The sequence below is a fragment of the Schistocerca cancellata genome, chromosome 9 (genome assembly GCF_023864275.1).
Source record: "Schistocerca cancellata isolate TAMUIC-IGC-003103 chromosome 9, iqSchCanc2.1, whole genome shotgun sequence".
Lineage (NCBI taxonomy): Eukaryota > Metazoa > Arthropoda > Insecta > Orthoptera > Acrididae > Schistocerca > Schistocerca cancellata.
Genome location: NC_064634.1, coordinates 478,871,709 through 478,894,163, shown reverse-complemented (window position 1 = coordinate 478,894,163; position 22,455 = coordinate 478,871,709). Strand labels below are relative to the sequence as shown.

Here is a 22,455-nt window from a genome sequence, read left to right as displayed (position 1 = left end):
GCACTATCTGTCGGCGAATTAAGGGAGCTATAAAGTTTCATTTAGTTGTACATTTGTTCGCTTGAGGCGCTGTTGACTAGGCGTCAGCGTCAGTTGATGCTAAGATGGCGACCGCTCAACAGAAAGCTTTTTGTGTTATTGAGTACGGCAGAAGTGAATCGACGACAGTTGTTCAGCATGCATTTCGAAAGAAGTATGGTGTTAAACCTCCTGATAGGTGGTGTATTAAACGTTGGTATAAACAGTTTACAGAGAATGGGTGTTTGTGCAAAGGGAAAAGTTCTGGACGGCCGAGAACGAGTGATAAAAATGTAGCACGCATCCAGTAAGCATTTGTTCGCAGCCCAGGAAAATCGACTCGCAGAGCTAGCAGAGAGCTGCAAATTCCACCATCGAGTGTATGGAGAGTCCTACGAAAAAGGTTAGTTATGAAACCTTATCGTCAACTACCCGAGGCGATGGATCGGCCGCCAGGCAGCCCGTGACAGAGCACTTCATCACTGGCCTCCAAGAAGCCCTGATCTTACCCCCTGCGATTTTTTCTTATGGGGGTATGTTAAAGATATGGTGTTTCGGTCACCTCTCCCAGCACCATTGATGATTTGAAACGAGAAATAACAGCAGCTATCCAAACTGTTACGCCTGATATGCTACAGAGAGTGTGGAACAAGTTGGAGTATCGGGTTGATATTGATCGAGTGTCTGGAGGGGCCATATTGAACATCTCTGAACTTGTTTTTGAGTAAAAGAAAACCTTTTTAAATACTCTTTGTAATGATGTATAACAGAAGGTTATATTATGTTTCTTTCATTAAATACACATTTTTAAAGTTGTGGTATTCTTTTTGAATCACCCTGTATGTTTTTCCAATGAATACCCGTTTATCATTTGCATTCCTTCTTGGTGTAGCAATTTTAATGGCCAGTAGTGTAGTTCGATCCGGAATCAAAACGGCAATCGATGTCATGGTGTTCACCGTCTTCCCCTCGACAAAAAAAAGAAGCCGTCCGCAAAAAGGTGAAAACACCGTTGATCGCCTTCTTCGACAACAACGGCATCATCCACAAGGAATTTGTATCTGCAGATCAAATCATTAATGCTGTATTTTACCAGTCCGTTTTGAACCGATTGCTACGGAATATCCGGCGGGTTCGGTGAGAGTTGCACAGGACTGGAAAATGAACGCTGCTTCGTGCCAGTGCCCCTGCACACTGCGCAATCCGTGTGCGCCAATGCCTAGCGCAGAAGATGGCAGCTGTTCTCCAGCACCCTCCTACTCCCCTGATCTGGCTCCTACGGACTTCTTCCTGTTTCACCGCTTGAAGGCGGCCAGGAAAGGTGAACATCGTGCGGTCGTGAATGCCATCAAAGATGGTGTGACAGCCGTTCTGCGATCGATTCCACAGGAGCCCTTTGCTGTTAGTTTCCAGAAGCTGTACGAACGTTGTCAAAACTGGGTTGTAGTGGGTGGCGACTATTTTGAAGAGCAATAAAGAACATTCTTTAGTATCTTTTGTTTTGTTTGTTGTCCGATAGCAATACCACAACCACGCAGAATCGAGGACCGACAAAAAGACTCTAGGTTAGATTTCGGGGCCTGTACCAGTTTTTCTCTGATGTGAAATAGAAGTTTTCCTTTCAAAATGTGTAGAATATCACTGAGAGCCACGGGTTCATTCCAGAAACCAGTCTTACTTATCTACTTCTCGAAATATTTTCTTAACGATCCCTCCCTGATTTTGTATGGCTTTCGAATAAATACTTGTTTTCTTAATCTTTCCTGCCCACAACGTGACCAACATTGCACAAGAAATGCATTTTCAAATTGTACTAATGTGTGACAGCTTTCTGCCGTCTCGGACGCCCAAAGGAAACAAGCTATGAAATTAACTGAATTAACAGATTTCTTTTCTTGGATGACCACCTGTAACTGTCGACTTTTAGAAGACTTTCGTCTAGTATAACTGATGAAAGTGGGGTGCCTGCACTCACATTTCCTATAATAGAGTTTTGTGGTATTATGTTTGTGCTAGCTGCTACTCCTTGTGCACATTCGTTTGCATGAGAAACTGGACAATGGCGTTCATCATTACTACACTCAAGCGCCAAAGAAACTGGTATAGGCATGCTTATTCAAATACAGAGATATGTAGACAGGCAGAATACGGTACTGCGGGCAGCAACGCCATATAAAACACCGAATTTGTGTGTGTATGTGAATTCCTAAGGGACCAAACTGCTGAGGTCATCGGTCCCTAGACTTGCTCATTACTTAAACTAACTTATGCTAAGAACAATACAAACATCAATGCCCGAGGGAGGATTCGAACCTCCAGCAGGAGGGGCCACGCAATCTGTGACATGGCGCCTCGAACCACGCGGCCAACAAATGTTTGGCGCAGATGTTAAATCGGTTACTGCTACTACAATGGCAGGTTATCAAATTTAAGTGAGTTTGAACGTGGTGTTATATTCGGCGCACTAGTGATGGGACACTGCATCCCCTAGGCAGCGATGAAGTGGGGATTTTCCCGTACGACCATTTGACGAGTGTACTGTGAATATCAAGAATCTGATAAAATATCAAATTCCAATATCGCTGCATCTGGAAAAAGATCCTGCAAGAACGGAACCAATGACGACTGAATAGAATCTTTCAACTTCACAGAAGTGCAACCCTTCTGCAAATTGCTGCAGATTTCAATGCTGGGCCATCAACAAGTGTCAGCGTGCGAACCATTCAACGGAACATCGATATGGGCTTTTGGAATGAAAGACCCAATCGTGTACCCTTGGTGACTGCACGACACAAAGCTTTACGCCTCGCCCGAGCCTGTCAACACAAGACATTGGACTGTTGATGACTGGAAACATGTTGTCTGGTCGGACGAGTCTCGTTTCGAATTGTATCGAGCGGATGGACGTGTACGGGTATGGAGACAACCTCATGAATCCATGGAGCATGCATGTCAGCAGGGGCTGTTGAAGCTCATGGAGGCTCTGTAATGGTGCGGGACGTGTGCAATTGTAGAGATATGGGACCCCTGATACATCTAGATACGGCTCTGACAGGTCACACCTACGGAAGCATTTTGTCAGATCACCTGCATCCATTCATGTCCAATGTGCATTCCGACGGACTTTGGCAATTCCAGCAGGACAATGCGACACTCCACACTTCCAGAATTGCTACAGAGTGGCTCCAGGAACACACTTCAGAGTTTAAACACTTCAGCTGGCCATCAAACTTTCCAGACATAAACAGTGATGAGCATATCTGGGCTGGCTTGCATCGTGCTGTTCAGAAGAGACCTCCACCCCCTCGTACTCTTATGTATTTATGGACAGCCCTGCAGGATTCATTGTGCCAATTCCCTCCAGCACTACTTCAGACATTCGAGTCCATGCCACGTCGTGTTGCGGCACTTCTGCGTGTTCGCGGGGACCCTACACGATATTAGGATGGTGTACCAGTTTCTTTGGCTTTTCAGTGTATTGCTTGTGTAGCTACTATCATTCCTTGCTTCCTTATTAATGTTATTTCACTCTTCTTCTAATTTTTCCAGTCGTGTTCCTATTTGTGTTTTCAGGTGATCTTTCCATTTCGATAAAGCCTATAAGTATTCTTTGTGTCTGACCTAACTCAGAGAGTATCTTTAATACTGACGTATTTTTCTCTGTGTACACATCGGTAATGGTTTGCTCAACAGCCTTCTGTAGCTCTGCCTCTAACCTGTTATCAAGTGAAACCTATTTCCCTCGTAAAAATCTTCAACTTCTCTCTCATGTTTTGTTGCTATTTTATCTACTTGTTTGGCTACCTGTTGAATAGTGGACTGTTCTGTTGCATGTTCTAACCACATTGCATCAAATCATTTGTCGGTTTTTTAATCTGTTCTGGCTTCTTTTACTCTGCTTTTCCGTGTTGAAATGCTGTTAGTTATTCCTTCTGAGTTGCTGCGTGTCACTTTAGTGACTTGATTTCCAACCTCTGTTTTCAATGTATTCTGCATTTGAGTACAATTACTATCATCGTTAGTCAAAACCGCTAATCTTGCTGGAGTCTTGTCAAGTCTTTGATTGTTTTGGTCATATTTTTTATCAGGTTTTTGATTGTTTTCATCAAGTTTTTTATTGAGTAAATCTTCTATCCTTTGACATAGTTGTACAAAAGTGTCAGAAGTAGAGTTTGCTACTTCAAAACTAGTACTGCTCACCGGCTGTGACATTGCGTCATTTGGTGATGCGACGAAATCGCTACTGTTACCATGAACATTTTCAACAATAGCCTCGTTTATAGTATGTCGAGTGTTCTCTTCCTCTGAACTTTCCATGGCTGTTATTTCAAACTTAGTTTCAACAATAATAACGTGTAGGTCCTATGAATTTCCGAAATTAAGTACCCTTCTCTTTCTTATTCGTCTATGTTGACTACGTAAACAGTTCACAGATGAAGGTTAGTTGTTGCTTACCTATGCTACGGAAAAATATTTCTTTTCAAAACAATTGCATCACGCTAACCATGTTTGTGCGCCATTACAAGAATGTTTCCGCCATCTTGTTGAACATTTACATAATGACATATTACTAAAAAAGCAATAAATATTGAAACCACTTAGGAAAAAAACAAATTATATGCTTAGCACACACTGGGTCTCGTAAAAAATCAGTTCTACTCCCACATTTAAGCTCAAGAAGCACTAGGAATGCGTAGTGATGTTCTTCACCTGACGTGCTGTTTCGTTGCCATCGCGAAAATATTTTGGGATTGACTTTTTTCCAGATTTTTCTGTTCTAGTTTTACTGTCTCAGAACTATGGAAAATATTTACTTATCATTGTATTTTGCTCGGCGTCATGCACTCAGTTGCGTATGACGTGAAACAAACAAATATTTATGTAACAACAATACTGTTTCCTTGTACATTTTTATATAATAAATATGATAAATCTGTATATATTTAAGTTGTGCGAACGGTCGCCAGTGTAAAATCTCCGCTGTGTGACTTGCGTTCATTGACAGCGATAGAAAAATTTTTGACTGCTTAGTGAGAGGAAAAGATTTAATAATTTTGAAAATCAGATGTGAGGCTGATTCTCGGTGGAATCGTTGGTCGCACCACATAAGAAGGATTTACATTAGAGAGAGAGGTACGAACCGGTTATTTCCTAGTGCCAAATTTCATGATTGTGGTTATTTTTACGTTGTAGGGAGGAAAAAACTGTCTCGCTTTAGATCGATATGCAGGAGGCAAGGACTTCTCTGATGAGCTGACCCGGAGAAAATTATCACACCTTTTGAGTTTTGACCCTGGAATCGAAAAATTAAAGACTGCAAGCTCTTGAAAAGGATGAGAATTGCTCTCTTAATTTTTATGTACCGCGCAAGCGGTCATTTTGACACAGTCCAAGTCAGTCAGAAATTATTCCGTTTTTACTTACCTCCATTTACAGCCTCGCAGAAGCTCTAAACTCCTTCGTCTTCTCAGCTGTAAAAGATGCCACAATAATTATGTGCAACGATTTCCTCACTTGAATGATTATTGTTAAATAATGAACGGACATGCTCCCCTTTGCCCAAGCTGTATTCCACGCTTGAAAAATTAAAGATACCAGAATGTGACAAAACAAGATCAACCTTATCAAATGCAGGCTACTGTTTTTCTACAGAGATCATATTATTCCATCTGGCACTGAAATTATTTACTGTAACGTTTCAACAGGTAGCGAATCCTCTGCGAATGCTCGCCCCTTGCTTTCCATTCGCTCCGGTGAAAAGGAGCGTAGCATATGGTGTGTAACTTCGCAATGAGGAGCACATTAAAATGAATGTGTGGATGTATTTTTCTGCGATCTCTGGCAGGCTTGGTCAGTATTAAGCAGACTACAAAATTACTATGAGGATAATATTGTCCTAGAAAACTTCTTTGTAGGTGAGATAGCAGTGTGCTTGGGCAGTATGAAAGAGTTTACATGTATCGAAAACGACCAGTTTTACTATCAGTTTCACAATTTTCAGAATCTCTAGCCTGATTAATAAATAACATGCGTTACTTAAGTCGAATAGAACATTCTGAACATACACACATTAAGTACCGGTATTGCATCACCTTGCTTCCGAGAGTTCCGGAACCTGTACAGAAAACTGGAATAGAGATCAACATAAATATCATTTCCGCTCTTTTTATTGCTCATGAAAACCACACATTGCATGCTGTACCACCATACAGCGAGACCTTCGGAGGTGGTGAACACACCGGTACCTCTAATACCCAGTAGCACGTCCTGTTGCATGGATGCATGCCTGTGTTCTTCGTGACATACTATCCACAAGTTCGTCAAGGCGCTGTTGGTCCAGACTGTCCCACTCCTCAACGGCGATACGGCGTAGATCCCTCAGTGCGGGTGGTGGGTCATGTCGTCCATAAACAGCTATTTTCAATCTATCCCAGGCATGTTCGATAGGGTTCATGTCATGCTAGCCACTCTAGTCGAGCGATGTCGTTGTCCTGAAGGAAGTCATTCACAAGATATGCTCGATGGGGGCGGGTTAAAGTGGCCGAGCGGTTCTAGGCGCTACAGTTTGGAACCGCGCGACCGCTACGGTCGCAGGTTCGAATCCTGCTTCGGGCATGGATGTGTGTGATGTCCTTAGGTTAGTTAGGTTTAAGTAGTTCTAAGTTCTAGGTGACTGATGACCTGAGATGTTAAGTCCCATAGTACTCAGAGCCATTTGAACCATTTTTTGGGGCGGGAATTGTTGTCCATGAAGACGAATCCCTCGCGAATATGCTGGCGATATGGTTGCACTATCGGTTGGAAGATGGCATTCACGTATCGTACAGCCATTATGGCGCCTTCCATGACCACCAGCGGCGTACGTCGCCCCACATAATGCCACCCCAAAACAGCAGGGAACCTTCATCTTGCCGCACTCGCTGGACAGTGTGTCTAAGGCATTCAGCCTGACCCGGTTGATTCCAAATACGTCTCAGACAATTGTCCGGTTGAAGGCATATGCGACACTCATCGGTGAAGAGAACGTGATGCCAATCCTGAGGGGTCCATTTGGCATGTTGTTGGGTCCATCTGCACCATGGTGCACAGTGTTGTGGTTGCAAAGATGGACCTCGCCATGGACGTCAGGGGTGAAGTTCTGCATCGTGCAGCCTATTGTGCACAGTTTGAGTAATAACACGACGTCCTGTGGCTGCACAAAAAGCATTATTCAACATGGTGGCGTTGCTGTCAGGGTTCCTCCGAGCCATAATCCATAGGTAGTGGTCATCCACTGCAGTAGTAGCCCTCGGGCGGCCTGAGCGAGGCATGTCATCGACAGTTCCTGTCTCTCTGTGTCTCCTCCATGTCCGAACAATATCACCTTGGTTCACTCTGAGAAGCCTGGACACTTCCCTTGTTGAGAGTCGTTCCTGGCACAAAGTAACAATGTTGATGAGATCAAACCGCAGTATTGACCCTCTAGGCATGGCTGAACTACAGACAACAAGAGCCATGTACATCCTTCCTGATGGAATGACTAAAACTGATCGGCTGTCGGACTCCCTCCGTCTAATAGGCGCTGCTCATGCATGGTTGCTTACTTCTTTTGGCGGGTTTAGTGACTCTCTGAACAGTCAAAGGGATTGTGTCTGTGATACAATGTCCACAGTCAACGTCTGTCTTCAGGAGTTCTGGGATCCAGGGTGATGCAAAACGTTTTTGATGTGTGTAGTTTAGAAGCGAACAGAATTCTTTAGAGTCGTCTAAAAGGAACTGAAATGGAAGATATGTTTTACTGCATTATGTCGTGAAACAGCAGTCATCTTTTATTACATACACAAACACTGATGAATATAGCTTTTACTAACTAGAAACTAGTTCCATCATAATTCCTCAGGTATTGTCTTCAACTTGTTTAGGAGTACCTCAGGTGTTGTCTGCAATTTCTTGAGTGAGAGTAAATGCAGAAAATTAGTTGCAATTTACTACATATAATTGACTCTGCACTTTACAGCTGTGTTGGTGCAATCGAAGCATGCAGTCAACCACTGCATCTCGAAGGTGTTCTTCCTTCTTTCTTTCTTTGAGCTCTGTAAAGGGGCTGTAAGGGCACAGGCTGAGATCCTTCCAGTTGCAGGATGACAAGGCAAGAAATATTATGGTGCAGGCCAGCTGGTGCTCTGTGCTGTGATGAAATAGTATTAGCAAGACACACATTTATTTGGTTAAAGCATTACAATACTGAATCATCATCTCTGTTGTGGGCATGCCAAGGGCAGTGGAAGGACAAAATGCTGATACATCCACCTTAGCAGATTCTCAAGGCCACTATCTCTCTTGCAGCCACTCGCGTAACACCGTGGTGCCGTGCAGGATGGAGGGCGGCAGGCGTAGCCCGTACAGTGAAGTCGACCACCGGATCGCCTATTGCTTGTTACAAGAACACTCTCATGAACATTGGTGGCCTGGTGCAAGGGGGGAGGGATGTGCCTGAGTAAACTCCAGCAGCTCTGCAGAGGATGTAGGTGGCGGTGCCTCTCCACCGGATGTACGTGTGGCCACTTTTGTCGGCTCACTGATGCAAGTCAGGGGTAGCAGGATTTAGCACATCTCTCTGAACAGTGACAGGTTGACAGTGTGCCAAACACTATCACTTAATCTCTCAGCAAGCCGGAGGTAGAAGGCCCCAAGACTTCACACCAGCAGACGAGATGTCAGCAGCTCGCAGCGATCAGGTTCGGCAGACCAGACGAGTGACAATCTCCGAGGTAGAAGTCGTCTCTCAGATGGTAGGCTGCATATCACAGAGGTTGCCACATAGCTGGCTCAGTGCAACTGAATCACATGTGGGAATAAGATCCTCGTTATTTATTGCTGTCCATCTGAGGTAATGACGTTATGTCTTGCCAAAGATGAGCATGTGTGTGTCATCCTTTTCACGGCTCATCAGCATTCTTCACCACACCTCACTGCTATAACAGTGGCCTTCAGGGATTCAGTTTGGTGCTTTATCGACATGCCAGTGAGCCGATAGGTGTTCTTGTGGAACTTTTATTCATTCTTGTAGCATTGTGTGGCTTTGTCAGAATGATGTTATAACCACACCTCATTGAGGCCGTGTTGCTGAATTATTGATTCAGACTTTTCACTTGAGTGACATGAAGCAATAGCTTCTGGGGTGTGCCATATTATCTGCAGTATCAGCTCCCTGCTGTTTGTCATTCTGGCCAGGTCTGACTTGGCTTAGTGCTGGCTGGAAAAAAAACTTCAAGAATATTTCGCATTTTACTCTTGATATCTTTCTGCAGCACAACTTATCCTCTCCTCTAAAAAAATTAGTTCTGAATTTTTCCTTTGTTTGCCTGTGGCACAATCTCAAGACATATATGTTACTTGGATGATTACATACTGTAAAATTTCTTGTTATTTGAATGTTTGTAAAAGGTTATTCAGAAGGTCTTTGTTTTTCTTTCTTAATCATATATTGCCTCTGTTGAATCCTTATGCTCTAATAAAAGTTTACAACTTTGTTCCTTTTTGTTGCTATTTAATCACTCAACATGTATTTGATGTATTGGTGATTCTGGAGGATGAGTGGCTTCATGTCTCAAGCAAAAGTAGACTACACAAACTGGTAATAGGATTATGCCAGAAACTGCTGCTGGAAATACTTGTTGTCATGATGCTATACCATTGTCTGTCTCTATAGCACTGAATATGCTGAAACATTTTTTAAGTAGAATTCCATCCTTTTTGTGATGCTATTAGTTTGTCCAGTGATTACAATTGGTCAGGGCATAATGTGTTGTTGAGGAATGTTAGGTTTTGGGCTGGTAACACTTTTAACGGTTTTTATGACCAATATAATATTGGTTGTGATATCTTGGTTAGGGTCGTACTGGTGATGGTAGCTGATAGGCGAAATTGTACTCCTGCTATATCAAAAGTTATATCATTTACCAGTATACCACTGTTCCATGGTTCTACTTTGGTGATGGCAGTGGGTTTTCCATTTTTGTAACAGTTTACAATGACGAATTACAGCAAGAAAACTGAATAAATCCAGTGTGCTGTCACTCTCTGTAAATGTGGTCATGGAGCGAACACTTCTCTCACTCAGCTATTTCTGCTTTCCTTAAGAACAACTGTACCTCACATATCATGTGTTAGGCTGTATCACTCTAGCTGAACAAATTATGATGCTTTCTTTCAGTCAGTCTTGTAACTCTGCTAGTGACGTGAGAATGGATACTTCCCTCTGTTCTAACATAAATAGTGCTTCCTCCATTTATATATGTATCCTCATGCCTATAGTTTCCCACTTTTTGAATAAGGCTCAACAGTAAAAAACTAGCATTGTGCTGAATGGATACCAGCAGTTTTGCTCTATTTGATCTGACTCAAATGGCTGGTAAGATGTTCTAGTTAAGTTCATTATGTGTTGCAATTCCATAGGAAATTCTTTTTGTGTGTAGTGTAATACTGCTAGCAGGTGTTTTGAAGGAAACAGTGCAGAACTCATTTGTCCTGGTAAACTGCTTCTTGCTTTGTTGATACCAATAGTCTCATGTCATTCAACCTATCTGCCAATGCTTGCAACAGCCCATCTACAGTCATTTTCCCATCTGATATGCCTTTCTAAGTTGTTATTTATTGTCTGCATAGTACTTTTGCTTCACTGTGCCAATTCTGTAGTCTGTTCTCATACCAGTCTCGAATTATTTAATATACCATGTTCCATGTTTTTATAGCTGTGTAGTATGTCTTTCCCCTGTGGTTTTTGTAATATACACTATTACTTATATTTACTCTACCGTACTATCCCAATTCAGCATACGTGCACTGTCTGCCATGGTGAATATGGTCTTTCAGTAATTTTGATCCAGCATCTAACTATCCCCTTTTTCTTTGTATTGCCATCTGTGGAACTACTTCCATTAACTGAGTCAGCTGCACTCTCAGTTTTTTAATACAAGAGCATCAGCTCTTGATATTCATTTTGTATTTCTCCTAAGACTTTCTTTTTCTGCACTTCTTCATGTAGTACTGTGGATACCTCCTGTAATCTGTGCACCACAATTTCGTACTTTCAATGTGTTGACGATTAACCTCAGCATCCATTGATGGCTAGTTAGTAGCACATCTGGCTCTCTGGGGAACAATATCCCCAAATTTTGAGACTAGTTCTGAACTGTGTATGATACCCCCTTGACAAAATGAAGTGTTAACAGGAATATGACAGTCTTCCTGGATATCCATGTCAGCATGCCACCTAAGAGAAAGGAACCTTTTAACAGTTCTCTCCCTGTTCAGACAAAGTACATGCACGTAAAAAAATATAAAGAAAATAAACTCTACCCTGTTTATTGACCAGTAATACCCATTACAAACTTCTGAACTTTATTGTACATGATGCATCAGTAAATTCATAGCAGGACTTCAAGGTAACAAATGTACAGCAAACTATAAAAACTATGAAAAAATCTGTTCATAGTGTATTTTGCAGCCTGAGTGTGTAGGCATTTTTCATATCTCTTGATCATCGTTAGAAGCCCATTTTACATTTCTTTGCATGCTTTTTTCGATACTGGTGAAGCGGATGGGACATTGACAGTTTCTTTGAACAGTTTACTCTACTCACAAGAACAACAGATATTCTTATGGACAACTGCAATTTCACATTTACTGGCAAAGTCATTTCAGTGGCTTGGTATGGACTGTGGTACCTGTTTAAAAACTTCTGGATTTTACCTTTAGGTGTATATGGGTTTGTTAACAATACCCACTGGCCAACTCTATCTTGTGACTTTCCCTATACATTGCTTGTCTGTTGCTGATGTTCTAAGGCTTTAGTGTTGGTGCATTTTATTCTTTACCAAATCTTCTGTAAACATTTTGCGAATTCTTTTATTGGCTCACTATCAGCTCCACACTTGGATTTTATCATGTTAGAAGTAGGTGGCATCTTTCAGCCACAAACCACCTCATATGCCAAAAGACTGATACTGGTGTGGACTGTAGAACTGTACGCAGAAATTTTGAATACTAGGTACATGTCCCAATCATTGTGTTGGCTATTCACATAGTATCTTATGGTTTTGGAAACAGCCGTTTGCACTCTTTCTCTACATTCATTTAAAAAGGGCTTGTTCATATGTGAAGGAAATAACACAGCTGCTTCATTAGATCTGATATGAAATTTGTAACCTGATCTGTTATTATACTATCTGGTAATCCAGAGTTAAGGATCCAATTATTTGCCATGGCTTGTGCTAATGTGTTAGCATATTGGTTTGAAATTGCTAACATTTCAGTGTATCAAGAAAAATGGTCCATTAATGTTCATATTTACACTTATTCCTGCTGGGATTCTACTAAATGGTCCTAAAATATCCTGTCTATACGTGGTTTTTTTCACTTCTGGCTATCTTTGCAGTAGGTCTAAGGTCAGCCCTCTCTGCACAAGATATACAGTTGTCTTTTTTTCTTTCTTTTTTCATACAGCTTCACATCATGTCTCCTACTTTTCTATGAGTATAAAAATTCTCATGTAAGAGTAGGAGATGTCTCTTCTGTCTGTAGTTCTATGATGCTATGACCTGCTAATATGTTATCATGTACTTGTTTACAAAACTTTGACCAGAACGCTGCTGGAACTACCAAGCACAGCCTGCATTTTATCTGTCTGCAGAGTAAGCCATCATGCATCACAAACTGTGACTGTAATCTGAATGCCTGGCAATCTGTCATTTTCTTGTGCCTTCTGGCACTGAGCCACACTTCTACCTAGTATTTGCAGTAATCTGAGTTTTCAGCTCAATATATCCACATTTGTTTTCTTCTTCCCTGATTTATGGACTAGCTTATAATGAAATTCACTCAGTCTTTTCAGAGTAATAGAAGGATTCCTTAATGGCCACAACCATTTTATCAATGCATTGTCTGTTAGTACTTTAAATTTCTGACCATACAAATAAGTGATGCCATAAAAGACCATTAGCATCTCCTTTTCTGTTGTGGATTAATTCTGTTACACATTATTGAGCTGTCTAGAGGCATAATCCACTAGATTTTATTCACAATCTAAATTTTGACTGAGCACTATTGCTGGGAGCACAAGAAAGGATTAATTATTATTTGAAATCTGAAAATATCAATAATGAATCTGATATAAATATTTTTTTCAATGCTTCAAATGCTGTTTGGAATTCTGCTGTCCCTTCACCTTTTATATCTTTTCTTAATCAATGCTTTAATGTTTCAGCAATTTTCAGAAAATCCTTGATGAATTTTCTATAATAATTGCAGAAGCCAAGGAATGACTGAAGTTGCTTGGTAGTTTTCCATGTTTTGAACTCATGGACTACCAATATTAATTGAGTATTGGTTTTCACACCTTCTCCACTAATTACACAGGGCTTCAAAACTAAAATTTTGTTAAAGGATTTTAATCTTGATGGGTGGTTTTTATTAACTGCTGGCTTCTACTGAAAAACAGTGTATCAGATTTTGGCTATCACATATGAGAAAACTGTAATAATGCTATAAAGAACTGACAAATATATACAATATCAATTAATTGGATAGATAAAAAACCTACTCACCAAATGGTGGTAGAACACACACATAAAAGACTGTTGTGATTGCCAAGCTTTTCATTGTTATATACAATATTAAGACATTTTAATACATTAATAAAGACACTTACAGCTATACTACTAATCAGTAACTGTTTACATATGTATGCACTAAATAAAATCAAACAGCATGCGTTTGGTCATGGAACCTAATTACAGTTTAAGTTCAACATACACTCCTGGAAATTGAAATAAGAACACCGTGAATTCATTGTCCCAGGAAGGGGAAACTTTATTGACACATTCCTGGGGTCAGATACATCACATGATCACACTGACAGAACCACAGGCACATAGACACAGGCAACAGAGCATGCACAATGTCGGCACTAGTACAGTGTATATCCACCTTTCGCAGCAATGCAGGCTGCTATTCTCCCATGGAGACGATCGTAGAGATGCTGGATGTAGTCCTGTGGAACGGCTTGCCATGCCATTTCCACCTGGCGCCTCAGTTGGACCAGCGTTCGTGCTGGACGTGCAGACCGCGTGAGACGACGCTTCATCCAGTCCCAAACATGCTCAATGGGGGACAGATCCGGAGATCTTGCTGGCCAGGGTAGTTGACTTACACCTTCTAGAGCACGTTGGGTGGCACGGGATACATGCAGATGTGCATTGTCCTGTTGGAACAGCAAGTTCCCTTGCTGGTCTAGGAATGGTAGAACGATGGGTTCGATGACGGTTTGGATGTACCGTGCACTATTCAGTGTCCCCTCGACGATCACCAGTGGTGTACGGCCAGTGTAGGAGATCGCTCCCCACACCATGATGCCGGGTGTTGGCCCTGTGTGCCTCGGTCGTATGCAGTCCTGATTGTGGCGCTCACCTGCACAGCGCCAAACACGCATACGACCATCATTGGCACCAAGGCAGAAGCGACTCTCATCGCTGAAGATGACACGTCTCCATTCGTCCCTCCATTCACGCCTGTCGCGACACCACTGGAGGCGGGCTGCACGATGTTGGGGCGTGAGCGGAAGACGGCCTAACGGTGTGCGGGACCGTAGCCCAGCTTCATGGAGACGGTTGCGAATGGTCCTCGCCGATACCCCAGGAGCAACAGTGTCCCTAATTTGCTGGGAAGTGGCAGTGCGGTCCCCTACGGCACTGCGTAGGATCCTACGGTCTTGGCGTGCATCCGTGCGTCGCTGCGCTCCGGTCCCAGGTTGACGGGCACGTGCACCTTCCGCCGACGACTGGCGACAACATCGATGTACTGTGGAGACCTTACGCCCCACGTGTTGAGCAATTCGGCGGTACGTCCACCCGGCCTCCCGCATGCCCACTATATGCCCTCGCTCAAAGTCCGTCAACTGCACATACGGTTCACGTCCACGCTGTCGCGGCATGCTACCAGTGTTAAAGACTGCGATGGAGCTCCGTATGCCACGGTAAACTGGCTGACACTAACGGCGGCGGTGCACAAATGCTGCGCAGCTAGCGCCATTCGACGGCCAACACCGCGGTTCCTGGTGTGTCCGCTGTGCCGTGCGTGTGATCATTGCTTGTACAGCCCTCTCGCAGTGTCCGGAGCAAGTATGGTGGGTCTGACACACCGGTGTCAATGTGTTCTTTTTTCCATTTCCGGGAGTGTATTTCAAGTCTTACAGATACACTGCACTTTTTCAGTACCACTTCCTCTTCATACAGAAATTTTGTCTTCAAGATTTTCTTCTGTGCTGTAACTCCACATTATCTCTTTTTAGAGACCAACAGTGGTTAACCATCATCCCATTACTCCACCTGCCATGACAACATGCTTCTATGTCTTTCATGTCTTGATGAGATCTTTGTCCAGGTTCTTCGCTAATGTGTCCAAGATTGCCAGGGAAGAAGTCAAGATAGCTACGAAGAATATTCTATCCTAAATTTTTCAGATCTATCAACATATTCTCCTCCATGGCTTTAAAGTCTGGGTGTTTCCTATTCGCTAAGAAATTGTCAACCACATTCTTAAATTCTGTCCAAATCAGTTGTTCTTCTAGCGTTAGTTCATTTTCAAATACTTCATCTTTCATCAAACTTTTAATATTTGGTTCCAGAAATATTTCTTCTTTTGAGTGTAGCCCCAGACAGAAAAGAAATTTTGGAACCTGTTTACTTAAAATAATCACCATCTTTAGACAATGCTTTGATGAACTGTTTCATGATTCCCAATGTAATACAACAAGGTAGCAGAATGATTTTCTCTCATTTCAGCAGAGATTCTCTTATCACACTTTTCTTCCCAGTATTCATTGTTGTTCTAGCTGGCTGTTCTATTCTACTCCAATGCAGTGCATGGGCACCGCTATCCCAGAGGCACAGGAAACAAGGAAACTTTGTAAAGCTTGACTGACTGGTGTCCTATTACTTTCAGGTCTCCACATACAACCCATTGGTGTTTTGAATAGTTTAATGCCTTCATCAGCAGCTACATATTTTCATAGCTTTCTTTCAAGTGCATAGAATATGCTGCTGGCACTGAGCCATACTTATTTTCAATGTGTAGAAGTATGGCCTTGAGGCTTCTTTTGTGGGAATCTATAAATAGCCTGCATTCATTCATGTTGTATGTAACATCACATCTTCAATGTTCCTACAATATACAAGAGAACCTTCTGTAGTGGAATATTCATGAAGTTCTTATTCTCTTGATGGAAACCAGTAGAATGTTGTGCCCGGGATAAGCAAATGTTTTTCCTTTAATCAAGACCTGGAAACTTGTGCTGGTTCTTTTGAAAGAACCAAATCTCTTACCAAGTCTTCTTGTGTAAACAGCTCTGGTTGTCCTGTGGGTGTAGAGTCATAATCAGAATCTGAAGTTTCTCTTGATGATGATGATGATGATGATGATGATGATGATGAAGATTCTAAAGTAGTAGGTGGTTCAGGCACAGGAATGTGAGGACTGTTGTAACTGAGACAATTCTGGTCACAGGGTGGCTGTGAACGAAAGTGCAGCGTGACAAAACAAGAGTGGCCCACAAACAAACAAGATGGATGAACAGAAAAGGATGGACATGCACAATGACAGACAACCAAGAAAGACACCAAGAACAACACATGCAAGAAGCAATGGGGCAACAAGTGAAAAGCTCATGAAATCAACAATGTCCACTCGTACACAGAAATGAGCAAAGTAAACACGATGTCTGTAAGCTAGATATCGAGAGACACACGCAAATATCAGACTGCCTCACTGAGTGAGAGGCAGGTGCTTAAATACATGACAGGGTATGACGCTATTGGCTGCTGGAACCACGTGCTCCACAGTGGTGCCCTCACATTACACGTGTGCCAGGAGTGTGCACAGCCACGGCTTACAGTGCGATGGCTGCAGGTACCTCTAGTGGTAATCAAGGTACATTCCATCTGGCGAAACCCACGATGCTCGGTACCAGATCCCTCCCCCCGGAAACTTGTGTATAGGGGCGGATACACCCGGCCGGTGCCGCGGCAGTCAGCAGATGGGAGAAGATCTGGGCTCCTCAACCGCAGTTGGCGGGGAGGAAGGGATGTCTGAGGTGTCCATGATGGCTGACCCAGAGGCCAGGGCAGTGGAGGGAGCTGCTGATCAATCTGGGGGCAAGGAGGGCCAGCGGCAGACTCATGGGAGGCAGCAACTGGGGGCAGTGGCGGCAACTCGAGGACCACATCTGTACCTGAAGGACGCAGTGGAGGAGGAGGCAGCAACGGCAGTCCTGCGTGGATATGCAGGTGGAGCTGGTTATGATGGTGGCGTTCCAACCCTTTTGACATCTGCACTGACGGCACACGTTGCCCATAGGCCGCGACGTCGGTGGCAGACGTCCAACCCATGTTGCTCCTGTATATGCGGGCCCACCTGGCCGTGCCGGAGGCGTAATGCTGAGGGGGCACAAATGGAGCAGGGTCCACAGCTGTTGCCCATGAAAGAACTCTGCTGGACTATATCCGTCAATTGGCATGGTGCGATAGGTGCTCAAGAACAGGGTGAGGGCTGACGTGAATGGAGATGTTTCGACCACCTTTGTCAACTGTTGTTTGAATGTGCAGACAAGCCCCTCCACCGCTCCGTTTGAGGAAAGATAGGATACAGACATGTTTGATACCATTGGCCTGACAGAAGTCATGGAAAGAGGATGCTGTGAATTGGGGGCCATTATCAGAGACCAAAGTGTGAGGCAGGCCATCAATGGTGAGAACTTGGATCAGGGCCATGAGTGTGGCCTCCATGGTGGTGGACGCCATGCGGACGACATATGTGTATTTGGAGTAGGCATCAGTGATAAGTAACCACATGGACCCCAAAAACGGACCAGCAAAATCGAGATGGATGCGATCCCAGGACCGGAGAGGCATATGCCAGGGTGCGAACGACTGAGGGGGGGCTTGCCTGGTGATGCACACACACACAGTGCATCTGTGGACCAGGCAGTCAATATCGCCACCTGTATCAGGCCAATACAGGTGCCGGCAAGCCGGAACTTTCATGCGGTACATACCACAGTGCCCTCGTGGTAACAAACTGAGTACCTGATGCCACAAATCCGGAGGGATGACCACCCGATGGGCATCTGACTCTGTGACCAACAGAAGGACATCATCAACCATTGAGAGCCTGTGGGACAGGTGGCACCAGAGGCAGAAGTCAGTTTGCATCAGACGAGTAATATAGCAGGGCCACCCATGGGCCACGCAGCAGAGAACTTGCCGCAAGATAGGGTCTCGGCGTGTAGCTGTGACAATGTGAGCAGCCATAAGAGGCAGACTGTCCAGTGCATCAATATGAAAGCAGAGGACTTCCTGTTGGTCAAACACAGAATCGGGGCCTGTGGGGAGACGTGACAAAGTGCCCGCATTAGCATGGTGGGCGGTGGGCTTATGGCGTAAGCTTAATTCCGTAAAAACAATGCCCAGTGCTGGAGACGTTGAGCCGTCCACTCTGAAAGGTGAGAGTGGGCTCCAAAAGGCGTAACTAAGGGTTAATGGTCCAACAGGTGGGTGAACTTTGCCCGAAAGAGATAAGTGTGAAATTTTTGGATGGCGAACACTATTGCCAGGGCCTCCTTTTCAATCTGGGAGTAGTTCCATTGTGCTGGGGTCAACGTCTTAGATGCATAAGCGATGGGCTGTTCTGAGCCATCGGCATTCCAATGCGTGAGGACGGCCCCAAGCCGTATGCCAACGCATCAGCCGCCACAACCAAGGGGTGGTCCGGAGAGAAGGGAGTAAGGCAAGGGGTGGACTTCAGCATTGCCTTTAAATGGAGAAAAGCTTAGTCACAGGCAGGAGTCCAATAAAAAGGTACCCCTTTGTGACGCAAGTGATTGAGTGGTTGAGCAATGAAGGCAGCCTGGGGTAAGAACTTTAAGGAATGAGTAACCTTGCCTAAAAACACCTGGAGTTCAGGAAAGTCCTTGGGACGAGGAAGGGCCTCAATGGCCGTGACATTATGACCCAAAAGGCGAATGCCATCTTTGCTAAGCCAGTGGCCTAAGTATTCCACTACCGGTTGAAAAAAAAAACAACACTTGTCCAGCCGACAGCTTAAACCTGCAGAGTACAGAGCGTGAAATAAGGCGCTGAGGTTTTGCAAATGTTCCTGGCAGGAACACCCGGTAATCAAGATGTCATCCACATAATTCACACAGGCAGGGATAGGCTGTGTAAGCTGCTCCAGGAAGAGCTAGAAAATGGCTGGCGCCAAAGAGACACCAAACAGAAGGCGCTTGCACTTGTATAGTCCAAAAGCTGTGTTGATAACCAAGATGTTCTGGGATTCGGCATCCAAGGGTAACTGGTGGTATGCATCAGCCAGGTCATTCTTCTTTGAAAAGTACTCTCCCCTGTCAAGCTTGGTGAGAAGGTCTTTCTGTTGGAGAATGAGGTAAGTGTCTACGAGGGACTGAGCATTGACAGTAGTGCCAAAGTCCCGACATAGCCGAAGGGACCCATTGGGTTTCCATATGACAACCAATGGTGTCGCCCAGGCATTGTATTCACAGGCTCCGGAACACCAGCAGCCTGGAGCTGATCAAGTTCCTGCTTGATATCTGGCCATAAGGCCACAGGAAGGGGTCAGGCCCAGAAAAAGAGAGGCTGCACGTACGGCTGAAGTCTGATGTGTGTCTGAAAATCTGAAGCACATCCAATATCCATTGCAAACATTGATGCAAAAGCTGAGCACAGATCATTCCTGAAAAGGAACAGCCGTGGAAACGAAGGAAATTGAAAAGCCAAACAGTTGAAATGCATCCAGGCCAAAAACATTCGAAGCCGATGGATGGTCGGCAACAAACAGGGTAAGGAGCCAGGGAACACGTTTGTACGTCGCCTGGACGGCGAACTGCCCACGAAGGGGAATGCGACAGTCTCCATAGGCGACCAAACACCGAAAGGTTGGTTGGTTGGTTTGGGGAAGGAGACCAGACAGTGTGGTCATCGGTCTCATCGGATTAGGGAAGGATTGGGAAGTAAGTTGGCTGAGCCCTTTCAGAGGAACCATCCCGGCATTTGCCTGGAGTGATTTAGGGTAATCACGGAAAACCTAAATCAGGATGGCCGGACGTGGGATTGAACCGTCGTCCTCCCGAACACCGAAAGGGAGGTGATAACTCAGGAGAGCCCAGTCAGGTATATGTCGCCATATTAATCAGGGAGACAGTGGCCCCAGTGTTGACCTGAAAACTGACATCCTCAGTGAAAAGGTGGAGCGTGAGGAAAAGCTTTCACACTGACGGGTCATCCAGTTGGATGACCTATTGCAGAGCATGTACGGTATCTTGACACCCAGGAGGGGCAGGTCTGGAGCGAGTCAAGCGACTACAACAACCAATCGGATGTGGCCCTCCTTGTCACACAGAGTGCACGTTTCCCTGTGGTGGGGACAATCAGCTCGAGAGAGTGCAGTATAGCACTGCGGGCAAGATGGAAGTGAGCCGCACAACTGGCGATGAAGGGCAATCGGAGGCACTGATGCCATAGAGGTGTCAGACAATGAGGAGTCCCGATGGCACTGGCCTCTGTCAGCAGGGCCATGTCAACGTCGCGAGGGCGGAACCCGCTGTGATGCCTCTATCGCCGCCACCTGCAGCTGTGCCATAAGACGCTCGTTAGCCGCTTGAGCAATTTCAAAGGAGTAGGCAATATGGAGAATCTCTTCTCAAGTTTCAATGCCACAGTACGGACCTCAGGATCGGGAGCCAGGTGAACCACCACATCCCAGATCAGGGAGTCCACATACGGAGCATTACACTGCTGATTGGTGCACGTAAAATCGCATCGACGGCTGAGACCCTACAAGTCCGAGACCCAGGAATGATACGATTGGCCAGGATGTTTACGGTACTAGTGAAACTCCAGCCGAGAGGCGACCACATGGTAGCGTTGGGAATAATAGTTTGTCAGCAAAAGGCAGATCTCCTGGAAAGAGAGAGCCACAGGATCACACAACGGTGCCAACTTGTGGAGAAGAAATAACATGTCTGGGGAGGCCCCAGACAAAAACAACGACGGCTGCAAGGAGTCGCCCATGACTTCAAAAGTCGTGAAATGTTGTTTCAGCCAATGTAAGTAGGTTTCCCAGTCCTCTTTAGCATCATTAAAGGGTGGAAACGACGGCAGACGTGGGAAAGCATCAGACACCCGAGGCCTTGGAAGCTGTTGTGGTAAAACGTCCTGGGCCTTGACTTTGTCCATTAGCAACTGCAGCGACTGTTGTAAGATGTCTGACTGGAGCTGCTGCTGCTGCATGAGCTGCTGGTGTTGCTCCAGAAGACAGACCAACTTTGCCTCCGTGCCAGCAACTACTACCATTTACCTCATCGCCAATGATGTTATAACCTGTTGTAACCGTGACCGGAATGGTCGTGGGGTTGCCAAGAAAGTGGGGAAGGACCAAACGGAGAGTGGCTCATGAACAAAGAAATGAACGGAGAGGACAGACATAAAACAATGACAGACGATGGAGAGAGACCTAACGACAACACGCAAGAAGCAATGGTGTGGCAGAGACAATCATATGAATCCAAGACGTCCACTACTAATGAAAACAAGAACGATAACACGCTGTCTGTTGACGAGGCGATGTGTCAAAACTCACACAATGATTAGACTCACTGGTTGGGTGAGAGGCAGGCGCTTAAATACTCTATAGGGGACACCGCTATTGGCTGCTGGAACCCTGTGTTCCACTGTGGCGCCCTCACACTAAATGCGGGCCAGGACGCGCGTGCTGCCACAGCTTACAGCACGATGGTGCAGAGCCCTCTAGGGGTCTTCAACGTCCATGACGTCTCTCGGGGATTCAAATAGCGCATGGTACCCGATTATATACAATAAACTGCCTATTGTTTCACGATATGGAAAGTCTGACTCTGCTGTACTGATTTTCTCAATTTCTCCTTTTAGTGAAATTAAAGTTGTTTTAGTTGTTTATTTTACCATTGTGTATGTTTTCACCACTCCTTTAGCATATTTTTCTGTGTAACTATAGATACCTTCTGTTGTTCTTTTGAGTTCCAGTCCAAGATACATTATTGGTTCTTCATCAGTTGTAATGTTAATATTTTTCCTCAGTTTTTGTAGGAGATTTTCTGTTTGACAGGTGTGATCTCCAAATAGAATCCCGTCATCAACCTGACGCATTGTCTTATCAATATCTGATTTGGTCAGATTTCAGTCTTGATTTCAGCTTTCCTAATGTTTTCCCCTTCTTTTTAGTAGAGTCTCAAGCACTTCCAAAATGTTTATATTCTTCGGACAACTGCTCCAGACAGTTCAGTCTGAATGACAGGGTTTTCACTTCAGCAATATTGGTCATATCTACATTCCTGTCACATATGAAACTGTA

The 22,455-nt window shown here is 44.4% G+C and overlaps 1 protein-coding gene across 1 annotated transcript in view; it reads right to left on the bottom strand.

The window, feature by feature from the left end:
- The window catches only part of LOC126101508 (uncharacterized), a 341,063-nt gene extending 318,924 nt beyond the window's left edge, over nucleotides 1-22,139 (bottom strand). Inside the window, exons 1-2 of the mRNA XM_049912152.1 lie at nucleotides 22,047-22,139; nucleotides 16,380-16,565 (exon numbers count right to left, since the gene is read on the bottom strand). Of these exons, the coding sequence (XP_049768109.1) occupies nucleotides 16,380-16,565; nucleotides 22,047-22,139 (279 nt within the window). The remainder of the gene's footprint in view (nucleotides 1-16,379; nucleotides 16,566-22,046) is intronic.
- Between the last annotated feature and the right edge of the window lie 316 nt (nucleotides 22,140-22,455).